This window comes from Anoplophora glabripennis, unplaced genomic scaffold (assembly GCF_000390285.2).
Source record: "Anoplophora glabripennis isolate ALB-LARVAE unplaced genomic scaffold, Agla_2.0 scaffold5, whole genome shotgun sequence".
NCBI classification, from domain to species: domain Eukaryota; kingdom Metazoa; phylum Arthropoda; class Insecta; order Coleoptera; family Cerambycidae; genus Anoplophora; species Anoplophora glabripennis.
In genome coordinates, this window is record NW_019416525.1 from 1,938,815 (window position 1) to 1,952,404 (window position 13,590).

General features: G+C 30.8%; 1 protein-coding gene across 1 annotated transcript; it reads right to left on the reverse strand.

The window, feature by feature from the left end:
- Window positions 1-10,916: 10,916 nt before the first annotated feature.
- Window positions 10,917-12,909, reverse strand: LOC108907363 (small glutamine-rich tetratricopeptide repeat-containing protein alpha). The gene is made up of 7 exons (XM_018711015.1): window positions 12,748-12,909; window positions 12,475-12,699; window positions 12,299-12,405; window positions 11,856-12,139; window positions 11,448-11,559; window positions 11,334-11,393; window positions 10,917-11,257 (listed from the first exon to the last, which is right to left on the reverse strand). The coding sequence occupies exons 2-7, from the start codon at window positions 12,694-12,696 to the stop codon at window positions 11,092-11,094; spliced, it is 951 nt and encodes a 316-aa protein (XP_018566531.1). The 5' UTR covers window positions 12,697-12,699; window positions 12,748-12,909; the 3' UTR covers window positions 10,917-11,091.
- Between the last annotated feature and the right edge of the window lie 681 nt (window positions 12,910-13,590).

The following is a 13,590-nucleotide window of genomic DNA, read 5'->3' on the forward strand; positions in this document are numbered from 1 at the left end:
ACCCCCGCCAGCGCCACTCCTACCCCCACCAGTTGCAGCGCCTTCAACAATTGCTCACGGCTCTGCCGTTATTGAAGAAAAATACCTTCCACCTCCACCGAGCCGTTGTGTCTCCTCATGTGACTGACAGTGACTAATTGAGAGAATATTCAATCGCCTCTCAATGAAATGTCGCTCTATGGCCCTTCTCTAACTGCAGTACCTTGGAATTGAGTCGGTCTCGAACGTTCGAACAATCACGCTTCAAAATCTTCTGGTGCTGCATCATCGACAGTCCTTATTTTATTCAAAAAAATACAGGTTGCCAAGGGTACTGTCGAGAGGTTCATCTCCAGCTTCATTGCAATCGCAATATATCCACGTCATGTAGAAAAAAAAAGTCTGGAGGTGTTTTTTTTTATGCTCTGTATAGTTTGTATTAAAAAAAAAAACAGTTTTACACTTGACTCAACCGCTTTCGCAATAGGGAAAATTACAAGCAAATTGTGTTTTTTCAAGCGTAACACTGACCTGCAGTTAATATTTATATATGTGGTAATTAACTGGGAATTGAAAAAGTTGGGCGCGTAGGATCACAAACGAAAAGAATATGGGTACATCATTAAAAGAAAAACTGTATACAATTCTACAGAAATAACCGTAGGCTGGTGTATTTTTAGAAGAGACCAGAGAAAAAGAGATGTAATCTTATACATAGGCTAGAACCGTGCCAAGCCATATAGGGCGGCGCGGTTCGAGTGAAGACGACTCTAGTCGTGGCGGCGGCCGATCTGCTGCAGCATCTAGAGCTATCACCGCCGAGCTACTGACGCCGAAAGATGCGCTCGGCGTCCCTCATGCCAGGACCTGCACTGGTCCTGGACAACGCAATGGCGCTGGTTTTTTTTTTGACGTTTGTGCCCCACCGCCATCAAGTGGTCGCTCGGCACTAATCAAAGGTTTAGGCAGGGACGCCCAACTGCCGGATAACGTTAATTTTCCTTTTTTTTTATTACAAATATCTCGACGAATTATTAATCATTAACAGGCTATAAATAAGTTACTTAGTTTAATTAAGCTGATCGCCAAAAAGTGCAAGAATCGCATTAAATTAAAAGTGTAAAAGTGACTCAAGGCTTCAAACTTTTACTAGTGAATATGAATCACGTATCTAAAACAAAACGCATCTAAATTCGTATTGCTAAGACTACACAGGGCGTTTGCGAACCTGGGAAAATCATAAAAAAGCATTTAGAAGTTCAAAACTGTGAACTTTTCGCTTTTTCGGTCAAATGTTTAGAGAAAACTTAGGAAAAATTTATTTGGAAAGTGCGGAATTCCGAAACCTACCAAAATCGAAGCCACAAGTAAAATGCGATTACATTTTCGAAATCTCTCTCTTTTTTATATATATTTCTAGCTATTCAAAAGATTAGTAGAAATTATTAGAACGAATCCGCCCAAAAGTGGGCGACGGAAATAATGTTTTCGAACATACTGTACCAGTAAATCCGATATAAGAAACTCGAAAATGACCTCGGTTTGTCCAAATGTTGTTTAGTTTTCGAGAAATAGACAAAAACAATCATAAAGCCCTGCAATTCACTCAAATTGAAATCCTACGCAAAATCTGATAGTATTTTCGAAATTTACGTGCTGGACTAGTACTAGCAAAATTTTTCTAAAATTTTCGGGGCCAGATAAACATTTTTATTTTTCCAGCTATTCTAAAGATTAGTAAAAATTAAACAAAATGAATTTTAGGTGAAATAATCGTTTTCGCAGATATTTTTTTGTTACATACATAGTAAATCGAGTACGAGAAACTCGAAAATGATCTCAGTTAGTTTATATGTCGTTGACCAAAATATAGATGAAAATCTATCGAAGACAATCGCAATCATGCAAAATCCGATACCATTTTCGAAATCTACACCCTCGAATCAGTATAGGAAAATGTCTTCAGAATTTTTAGGATCCAGCTAAAAATTGTTATTTTTATCATTCGAAAGGCTAGCGAAAAATTAAAGAAAATTAATCCGATTAAAAGTGGGCGAAGGGGTCGCTTTTGCGCAAAAAAAAATTGTAAATTAAATGTGAGATGCTCGAAAAGAACCTCGATATACTCGCGTCTCGTATATTTTCGAGATACAGACAAGAATTCTCTGGAGTGTAGCAAAATCGTCCACTTATGTCACGATTACGATCGTCTGCTTAGCCTTTTTTAATTTAATTTATTCTCATGCAAGGTAGAATAAAAAAATCTCGAAAATTGACAAGCTTTTAATTTTAGTGTTTTTTGACATAAGGTATTTTAACAATTAAGACCATAAAACTGTCAACAGTCAGAAATGTTACAAGTTTTACGCAGCCCACTTAATATAGAAAATACGAGGTCAAGCAAAAGGCATAGAATATATTTTCGATAATAAATATCATTTTTAAATAGTATGTTGAGTGATTGAAGATATATTGCCGAGTACAGCTAATAATGAATATAAATTAAAATAACAATACGAGTATATTGCAATAATGGTAATGACATTACCATTATTGATAAAATACTACTCACGCTATTATTTTTTTGAGACACCAGTTATAATTAGTTTTACCAAATGTAACAAATACCTAATTAAAATTAATTCTCCTACATATTTTCTTATTTTTGTTGGTGGAAGATTTGAACTTCGATCTGGGTTGATTTAGTAAATAGTTATTTTTAATTTGGAAAATAAAAAATCCATTATGTAATAGCGCTACTTTCATATTTCGCCACATTCCAATTTAAAATAGATTTTACTGTTGCTAAAAAAAAACAAGACTATTGCCAAAAATTCATGATCAGATTTTCTGTATAAACAACACCGTCGTTTCTGTACAGGTAAAAAAATTGGACTATCTAGATTTTTATAATGTAGCTTTTAATGTCACCAAGTACAGTGTCCTGTATTCAAAAGGTGCGTAAAAAATATTTCTCACATTTAATTTGAAATTATAAAATATTTCATCATTAGTACCTATATTTCGCATAGCATAGCATGTATTACTGCATATAGAATATCAGTAAAATAAAGTTTTATAGGAAATGTGTGCAAAGTATTTGTATATAGTACAAACTTTCAATGTCTTGCCACACTATTATGAAATATGACCTTTGTGGAACCTATGAATGTCATTACCTATTTTCTAAAAAAGAACCAGGGCAACACCTATAGCTTTGTCTTGAAATTTCTGGCAAAACACCAAAGTTCAAGTAATATTTTCAATATCTTACTGTATCCTACTAATTTTCGTAAATATTTACGGTGATTAAAAAAAATTGAAACAACTTAAAAAAATGGGAAAAAAACATTTTTGTTGAGCTCAACCAGTCAGTACTGCTTAAAACGTTGATTTTTATCATAAATTTATTTTGCATGTATAGAAAAACCTGCAAAATTAGTTGAGAATGTGATAAATACAGCATAAACAATAATGGTTTTATTTAGTACGGTAAATATAGGATTTAAATTAAAGCAAGTTATTTGAGGTTGGATAGACATTAATTTTCAACCCACATATTATTTCTAGTCCAGTATTAGTACACCCACATGTAGAAATTATTTTATAAAAATCCTCTTTGCTGTTCTTTACTATTGGCACTGGTTTCAGATGGCACTGACTATCCTAAATAAAATATTTTAGAGGTCTTCGGTATTTTCGTGATATAATCTATTTCAAAAATAAAACTTTCGAAATAGATATTTACAATTTCTCAATATTCTTGAGTTCCTCTGGAAAATAATAGGTGATATTTTATTTTATTCGCCAATAAAATAAGCGTCTATTTTTTAAGCCTAAAGGTTCATTACGAAAACTCCAGCCAAGTGTTCATAAATTTTACTGTCATATTACTTCAAACATGTTATTGGTTTACATTGTAAATGTTTATAAATATCGTTCAATTGGGTCTCACAACTTATGTAAGTGAGATACTTGAATTAGTTTTATTGAGGTACCAGTAAATGTTGACTTTCAACTCGCTCTCTCTAGCCAACTTCCTTAAAACATAAAATTAATGCTATCAAAATATAAAATAAAAAAATACTAAAATTAAAACAGTAATTTTTGTGCAGGTTTTTAAAAGCCAGTTCCTTGAAAGGGTTAATAGAACAAATTGTTTTAAATAAAAAGGTTCATATGAACGTCGTGAGATACAGGGTGCTGAAATTAAAAATGATATAACGTTTTCTGAAATATCCATGAGGATGTTTGATATAGACTGATGAAACTTGGACCACTGATTTATCTAAATAGTAACAATCTCCTAAAATGATTTACAAACGTGTGAACCATTGTCGGAGATACCACTAGGAAACTCAGAATTCTAAGGAAAAAGCTCTTACATTTAGTTCGAAGAAGAACCCGTTTTAGAATTAAGTAAATCGAAAGTAACAAAAACAGTTGATGAGAATTTTTTGTTAGAAATACAATTTTAAACATAACCTATTGTGTCAAAAAATCATTGGCGTAGAAATTTTTAATTTTGCATCTATTCAAAAGAGTAGTAAAAATTTAGTAAAATTGTTTCACAAAATAATATTTTCTGGACATTAATTATGTGACAAGTAATTCGTGTACGAGAAGTTCGAAAATGGTCTTAGTTTGTCTGGATCTCGTTTACTTTACGAGATATACACGAACATTTTTCAGGAACTTTAATAAAACGTTTTCAGGTGTCAAATATTTTTCAAACTGTTCAGAAGGTTAATAAAAATTAAACAGAGTATTCAACACACTGATATACCCAACACAAGATACTAAAATCGCAACGTTCACTTTTTATAGTGCATCCTTAGCCCGCAGTTATTTTCAGATTGAAAATAAGAACGTGGCATTTAGGTATCAACGTGCACCTTGGGATTTTCTGGGTAACAGATTGGTGTTTATATTCCTGAAAACTGAAACAACGCAGCAGATAAAATGATTACGCTTGTCTATAGACAGATATGTTTGAATTTGTTTATTTAGTCGACCTTTAATCTTTTTATACAGTAAATATCTAGTCTAAAATTTAGCTAAACACGTATTATGGGGCTTTCCCACATTTTTTACCGCACTTTTGGAAGAGAGATGCACGTCGTGGACTAGTTTGGATAAAGTAGATTATTTTTTAATAAATATTAAATAAATACATATATAAATAACAGATAAATGTAAAGTAAACAGATTAGATTGGCTAAACTAGACCTGAACATGTGTGATAGAAAAACAATCAACAGTTTGTTGGATTATTTTCAGGCCAAATCCAAATATAAGGTTATAAAAATATATAGGATCCACAGAGCTGTAGTTACTGTTCCGTCATTATGCAATACTTTAAAACTATTTTAACGGCTACACACGTAATTATGACATTTTTACTTTGGAGTAATAAATAGGTGTTAGCATTAAGCATAAGTAACATTATTTTTAGAATCCGTTTAAGTATATTTAGATCCGGCGTGACGACAAGTAGAATTATTTATTTATGTAGTAGGTACGACAATTTGGCACTTTTTGTAATCAGTGCTACGAAAATAAGTGAATCACCGGCTAACTTCTGTATTAATCAGATGCTGCAACATCACTGTTAATTTCACGTGGTAATGAGTTGTTTTTATTGATCTGAAGCACGTCCTTTTGTCACAGTCACATTCTAGAATGTGCAGTAGGTATCTATCTACACGATCTGTAGGCGTACAGATGAGAAATCTTGCAGGAATTAATCCTTGATGGTCAAGAGCAGATCGCTAAGCAATATGTACGGGGGTATTCGTATAGCATTTAACTATTTTGCTCACCCTGATGTATCATAAATAAATTAATATCTACTTCAAAATTAAAGCTCTACGGCAGGGCAGGTCTACCAAACATAGAAAATTTGAAATATCTTTTTCCGCCCTAGAGAAAATGGCTACGGGAATTTTTATTGAAACACCCTGTAAAAAAAAATTATTTAGTGTTGCATTTCACTAAATATATTTTTTTAATAATTGTTTTATTGCTTCAATGACTTTGATGTAGGCATTGATTTTGCTTTTATATCTACATAATTCAAAACAGTCGTTCAAGCGTTGATTACAGTTACGTCAATAAAAAAAATTACACGAATGCGAAGGGTATTTTGGTATTGGATCATAAATTAAAAATTATGGTATCAAGGTAAAATTTATGTGTTCAAAAGCGCTAAAATAATACGATGTCTAATTTGCTGGTGTCACAAATCATGTCGTAGCGGCTTAAAAATAGCCCTGTTTTGTTGTCACCATTCTAAAGTGAATCGAGCCTTTAAAATAATAAAGTAATGATTTAACCGTTGCCTATAGCGTCGAGGCCGAATTGTTTGGAAGGTAAGTCCTATAAAATATCTGTTTCGTACTTGCGCGATGAATCAATTCGTTAAGTAGAGTCAAACAACGTACGAACTTTTTAGGTTATGATAATAATTAGTATTTTACATCGTCCAAGCAAAATATTTGCGTAAAGGATTCAAATATGAAACACCTTGGGCAAAGAGATTATTTAAAGAAGTGCAGAACGTCTCATCATAACAAATATATCATTTCTTATGTCGAAATCCTGAATAGCACTTGTCATCTTTATTTTATGTTGTGGGTGCATGGACGTAGTCAGTATATTATTATAAGTTAAAAAAAGTGGTTACATTATAAATTTGTAACCCGTGGTTTTATAAAAACCGATTCAAAATAGATTTGTCTTATAAATAATTATACTTATTTCGATTCATTCTCAAATTGAACAAAATTATTGAGCACAAACCGATATAAATCATTTAATGCAATCACAAATAAGCTATGTCTCACCAGCAGAAAAATGATAATTATCGTAGTCATTTTAGTGAGCATAAAATAACAGATTTTTCCAGTTATGTATACATCCTTCCAAAATATTTATTTTAAAACTATAAAAATGGAAAGGATAACAAATAACAAGGCTAGATGTTAAAACATTAGGTATCCCATGCCCTAGATTATTGCTTTTACTCCAGTTCTCTATAACAAGTAAATTGGTTGATAAAATCTGTCCATTTACATCTAAAGCGATTCTAAAACTTGCTGAAATCCACAATCATGTGTTTAAAGAATCTGATACTTCCTAAGTTGAGTCAGACTCATATGACTGTTAATAATTTTGCAAGTTCCTTTCGTCGAATATTTACTTGCTTAGCAGCCGGATCATTATTTATTTTTCACGTAAAGGATCGACAGGATTGGCACCTATGCAAATCTACTTTTATCGCTAGTTTTCAGCCAAACATATCATCTCGACTTGTTCCAGCGGATACGTTTCGATAAATCCTATACCTACGTCTAGCTCAATTGCGACGCTGTTTTAGCTGCAGCCATTGCACAAATTTGTTTTTTGTCTTATATAGCCTCAGAAAGAATTATGCCTTGGAAAATTACACAGTCGTTTATAAACCGCTTGTATGTGTATATTCTGTGAAACTATAATTCTGAAACTTGGAATTGAATAATTTTAAATTCCTACTATTTGAAAACTAATCTCCTAGTCTATTTTTAATTTTGGCAGATTTGTAGGTGGATTGTTTGTATTACGCATGTTTCTACTGTAATGTCCCAGAAAATCGCAAATATTTATTTATTAACTTCAAATGAAACGAAATCCATTATTATTTATACATTTTCTAGTAACAAAATGTTATTTCGGTCTAAAGAACTAAGGTTCAAGCAGGACGTGACTTTGGTTCAAAGATATTAGGAAATTGTTTTTAACTTCTTGTTTTATTTTTAGTATATCAAAGTAAAAATATACACGAAATGCAAAATAAACTTTCAGAGCCTAAGTAAGGTAATGCAAATAAACACTTATTTCTTTAAAATAAAACGTTACTGTGGAGTAGGTATCGTATATTTTCGTCAATTTTGATAAACATTTTTGCAGTCTTTTGAAGAGTTGAAATTTCGGGATATAAAATTGTCCTGAAGTTTATTATCATAATAAATATTCACTTTTAATGTGTTATTTTTATATTAATAAAGGCAAACATTTTTTTAATAACTATCTTTTTAAGTAATAAAATTCCTGAAATAAATTAAAATATTAGAATTTATTTTTGTGGTTTCAAAATACAAAACTGACATTGCACTAATCCTTCAACAGGTAAACGGGATGGGATCCAGGTATTTTTTCTAAAAAATTTGTATTTTAATTTCATACATAAATTTAAAAAATTTTGTTCCATTTATTGTTCTAATACATTGTGTACGTTTTTTCACCACTAACATTAGTAACTGAAAGTAAATCTGTGTAAAATAAATCAACGGTAAATTGTTTGAAACTCCCTACACCTGATGTATTTTTGTTTATTTTGATAACTTAAATTTTTAATTTACAGTTGTGTACTGATTTATAACGTGATATATACTTAATGTCTAGTATGTAACATTCCGTCGGTGCTTCTATATAGCTTTTGAAAAATGTTTTGAGTAAGGTACCTAACTAAAAGATCTGTTAATTCGAAAAAATGACACATATTTTCCTGTACATTACAGTAAATTCTAAGAACAGCCATTATATAATTACGTATAATAAAATAAAACCTTGTATAAATTGTTCATGTAGATGCTTAAAAATTTTAGATATCAGGTTTAAAATATACGTCCCACATTGTGAAATTTTATCTCTTTATATCTTTTTGCACAGGAACAATGTATTCAGTGCCAAACTGAAAATAAAATTTGCGATTTTCAAGGTAGAGATGGTTTACAGGGTGACACAAAAAACTAATTTAATTTTCGTTTTATAAACATAATTCTAAAATCATACGCTAAATTGACGTGTGGGGAAATTTACATGAAAAATGTACACGTCTGCAGGAAGATTAAACATCAACTTGCGTTAAGATTTTGATTGTCGTGTCGTGTCTGATTTATTTAATTTTACGTCTGTTTTTTACAGAAAAAAAATTAAGTAAATATTCCTAGGATATATTTTAATATAACTATTTTATTTAAGCATTTTGTACTGATAGAATATTACCAATTACTGTCCTTAATCGAGATTTTCTGTTACGGATATAAATTACTAAAAACAAGAGTAAGCAACCGTGTCATTTCAAATTTGTGGCATTGGACACGGTAAGATTCGTTATTCCGATTCCAAAAATAAGCCTCATTTGTTATTATGAAAATAAAAATTCGTAGCATGTTAGTCAGAGGTGAGAAATCGAACTTTTTATATTTCCGTTTGACACAGTTAAAGTAGCCGCCTACGCCACTGGAGAGCCAATTTTTTTAATACATAAAAGCGGCGATGCGATGTACTTTTGGAGCCGTATTGACGCATTTGATTCGACCGCGATGTTGTTTGGGAGTCAAAAATTAATTCATCCTTAATCCAGAATAAAGCTGAGTTTTTTATTTGTCTTGCAAGTATCCAACACACGTCACTTTCAGGCGTGTATTAGATATTTCAGTGGGACGATATGTTCCTTAAATTAGCACACATACTATATTTAACCTGACCACTATGTTACCAGTTTGCAAAACCCTTTGGCAACGTGGCCTTCGTAAATAATATTTTTTCTCGCTTAATCACTCCAAAAATTTTATATCAAATTTAACTATATCCTAAATATAGTTGCGCTAATCACCACTTTAATATTATACCCAATTTACTTATGCCAATTTAAGAATCTATTTTTTTTTCCATGAGTTATGGTTGATAATGAATCTCAGTTGAAGTTAATTACATTTTATGGTCTGCCTTTGCATTCATTTTTATATTTCATGTTTTTTTGTTCATATAGTGCGTTGTGGTTATCTGAATTTATTGGAATATCAGCAAGAAATCTCTAGAAAAGCTTAAATAGTTCAAATTAGAGAGACGACGTGTTTTTATCCCAACGCAGTTTTAATAATATCTCTGGAAATAAAAATAACAAATCAATTTGATCCACTTTCTGGCCACGCGATTCTTATAGATGTACAAACAATCGAGTTTACATATTTCTATAATTATATATGCACTTGTGCCCCAGATTTATTTTCAGAAGATAAGTTGGTCAGCGCATATTAACCTAAATTGCATCACTACGTTTCGGATTCAAATCTAATTAATATTTAAATTCGTTTTAGTCGACGAATATGTTTTATTTGTACTATTTATTTTTAAATGCCCCATATTTAATTAATGCCGCTGTTTCGACAAAAATATGCATTTATAATTGCTTGATTTGGCACGTATAATTAACCAGAAACATCATAACTTTTGTTTTTATGACCCATTTTGCTAACTTAACTACCAGTTCCAATTTCAAAATTTTATATTCGAAAATTTGTAACAAGTCGGTTATAACAATAAAAATGTATACTTTGTTTATACACAGGGTGTTTCCCGGTTCCTTCAGATTATTCCTTGAACTAGTTTAGGCGCTACATGCAGTTTTTGAGAAAGAATTTTTGAAAAGTATCACATTTATTCAAGTATTTTACAAAATATCAAGTATATATAATTTGGGCTAGCGATTTAACAAATCAAGGGTAAAAAGTCATGAAGCAATATATAAATATGTCAACTTAAGGATGTCTAAGCTACTAAGTATTTTGAAATCAATCATTGTATTTAATTTCCAATTATACTGCTTCTCCTTTCCATTTTGTTTGAAAAACGAATTTTATTAAAAATATTGCCGTTACTTATTTTTCAATAAACTTACCACATAGTTTAGAAAAACAGAACATAATTCTAAAATTACACATTTCATAAAATAAAAAAAATATTTTGGAAATGTAGTACAATGCATTAATTAAAAAAGTCTAGTCTTATTTTATTTTGGAAAACATTTGAGTGTTAAAAAAGCAGTCAGTTTTAGTTCGAGTAGATAATTTAATAAAACCATTTTTTTAATTAACCAAAAATTATTTACTGAATAGATTTTCCCCATAAAACTTTAATATCGTAAAATTAATAAGTGATTGTTGATTATCATATAACTTAATATATATAAAGATCTATGTAACCATGAAAAAAAAAAAAAAGAGAATTACAATAAAAACCATAACATTTTGTAGATAATAAAAGGTCAATCAATAAATAATTAGTCTATCACTCTGTTTTTTTATCGCTTTCGTTAGATTTTGGTGGATTAGAATCACTGTTTGCCCCACCAGGCGAGCCACCTGATGTCTGATTTTGGGGGTCTAGGGATCTCCGCAAACGTTCCACAATATCAGGATCCGCAGTTTGCATTCTCTGCGCCATTGTTTGCCCACTGAAAACAAATAACGTTTATCGCGAACTAAACTGATGATATTAAAACAAAAGTTAAACAAACTTGCAGTACTTACACTTGAAATAAGGCATTAAACTGTGGATCAGACTCGGCCAAAGACATGATTTGCATCAACCTGTAAATTTTATCAGTACAATAATAAGTACAATGGGATTTCTATATTTATTACATGCTATTGAAACTGCGATCACTTAACATTTGCGTAGCCATGTTGATCACGTTCGGGTTGTTGATAAATTGGGAAATGTCTAAGGGTCGATGTTCTGGTGGTGCTGCACTTTCTACAAAAAAATAACCACGGTTTGGTACATTACTCAAGCGATAAAGTTTTTTTATTTTCTTGAAACGAATGTACATACTGTTTAAAACTATTTATAAGTTTTTTGAAACGGAGATTTTCTATTCATTCTATAAAATGGCTACAATTTTTACAAATAAATTCAAATTTCTTTTATTTAATTCTATTAATATTTCCTACTTGGTGTTATCGTTAATTCAGGGATCGTTCTAAACTATTTTTAAGTATCTTCCGACTACGTTTTACGTAAAATTTTAAAAATATATACGATAAGGTTACCCATATTTGCAAACAATCTTTCTTCAACTAATTTCAAATTGGTTTCAATCATGGTGTTCCCTGGATCATACTTTAAAGCCGTCAGGTAGGCTTTGCGGGCGTCCTCATATTTATTCAGATTTGAATATGCGATACCAAGACGACCATAGGCTTTGCCATAGGCAGGATCTAGTTTTATTGCTTCTTTACAATCATTTATTGCTTCTAAATGTTTTTCTAATCTGCTGTAAGCTGCTGCACGGTTGCAGTAGTAAACTGCATTCACCGGATTCAATCGAATGGCCCTAAATAAAAAAAATGTATCTTTTAAGTCATAGAAACAGTGTCTAAATATGTTTTTGTGCAATTTCTATATATATTCTTTAAAAATTTACTTCCGATAATTTACTAGAAGTTTAAAGTTAACTATTGATTCAGGATTTTTCATTAAACATAATACAAACTCTGTATATTCGGCCACAGCTTCATTGTACAACGAACTTTTCATGTGAGTATTGCCCCTTGTTTTGCACAATTCCGCTTCGGTTTTCTGTTCTTCGGTAATTTCTACCTAAGTATCAAAAATAATAGTATAAACACGTATTTCAACCACAGAAAAAAGTCAAACCTATTTTGTTACCTTTGGTGTTATCTTAATAAAAGATAGTAGATCTAATTTTTCCGATGCTAACTTTGTTTTCGTATCATTGTCAATTTCGAAAGCTGTTTCAAGGCACTGTATTGCAACCTCAACGGACTCCTTTCGTTCATCATTTAAATTTCCATTAACTAGTTCATCTTGCAGAAAATTTACTACATTTAATATAAGACACTGCTTTTTTGGATCCAAAGAAGACTCCATAATCTATAACTTTCATTGTAATTTTAGAAAAAAAAAATGTCTAGGTATTACCTTTTAAAACTGGAATCTGTGATGTATATTGAATCAAACTTATATACTACTAAATGTGTTGCTTATAACACCAAAAATTTGCAAATACCAAGAAGTAAAATTTATAAATCACGATACATTGCTGTCAAATTTTGCGGTTATGATAGTAACAAAAGTTATTTTAGGTTAACCATTAATAAATTAGAATGAGAAACGCAGTATTCTTTTTTATCGACACTATTTGTGACATGTATGTACTCCACCCAGAAATAATTATTATACAACGTTATATTTCCCCCACATTCACACCTATGTGTACAAATTGGTTATATTTATACACATTTATTATACTAATTTCATTTTTTTATGAGTTATTTATTCAAACATAAGTGGCACATAATTTTTTCAGTAGTATTAGTGCTGCCATCTATGATTGAAAGATTTAAACTGCTATAATGGGATTCACCAAATTGGAAACCTGTTATTTAAAGAATTACGGTGTTAAAAACCCAAGAGAAAAATTCAGTTACTGATAAAAAAAATACTTGACCATTGTCTATAATTTATAAACATTATTTTATATTATTATTATATATAAATTTTTAGATAAAATTCAGGATACCTACTTATTAAATTAAATAATTATAGTAATTAAGAATTGAATATTCTGTAGATATGTATTTGATGTTTTTATATACCTGTTTTAGGAGTTATTTAAAATTTTTAGGTAGGTAATTAGCTATATTGAATATTATTTCTTGTACACATATTGCTGTTTGAAACTTTTCTTGTGTATTTCGGGGTGCATACATCAGCTTTGAGTTTATTAAATTACAATAATTACTTCTCTGGGTATTTTGAATA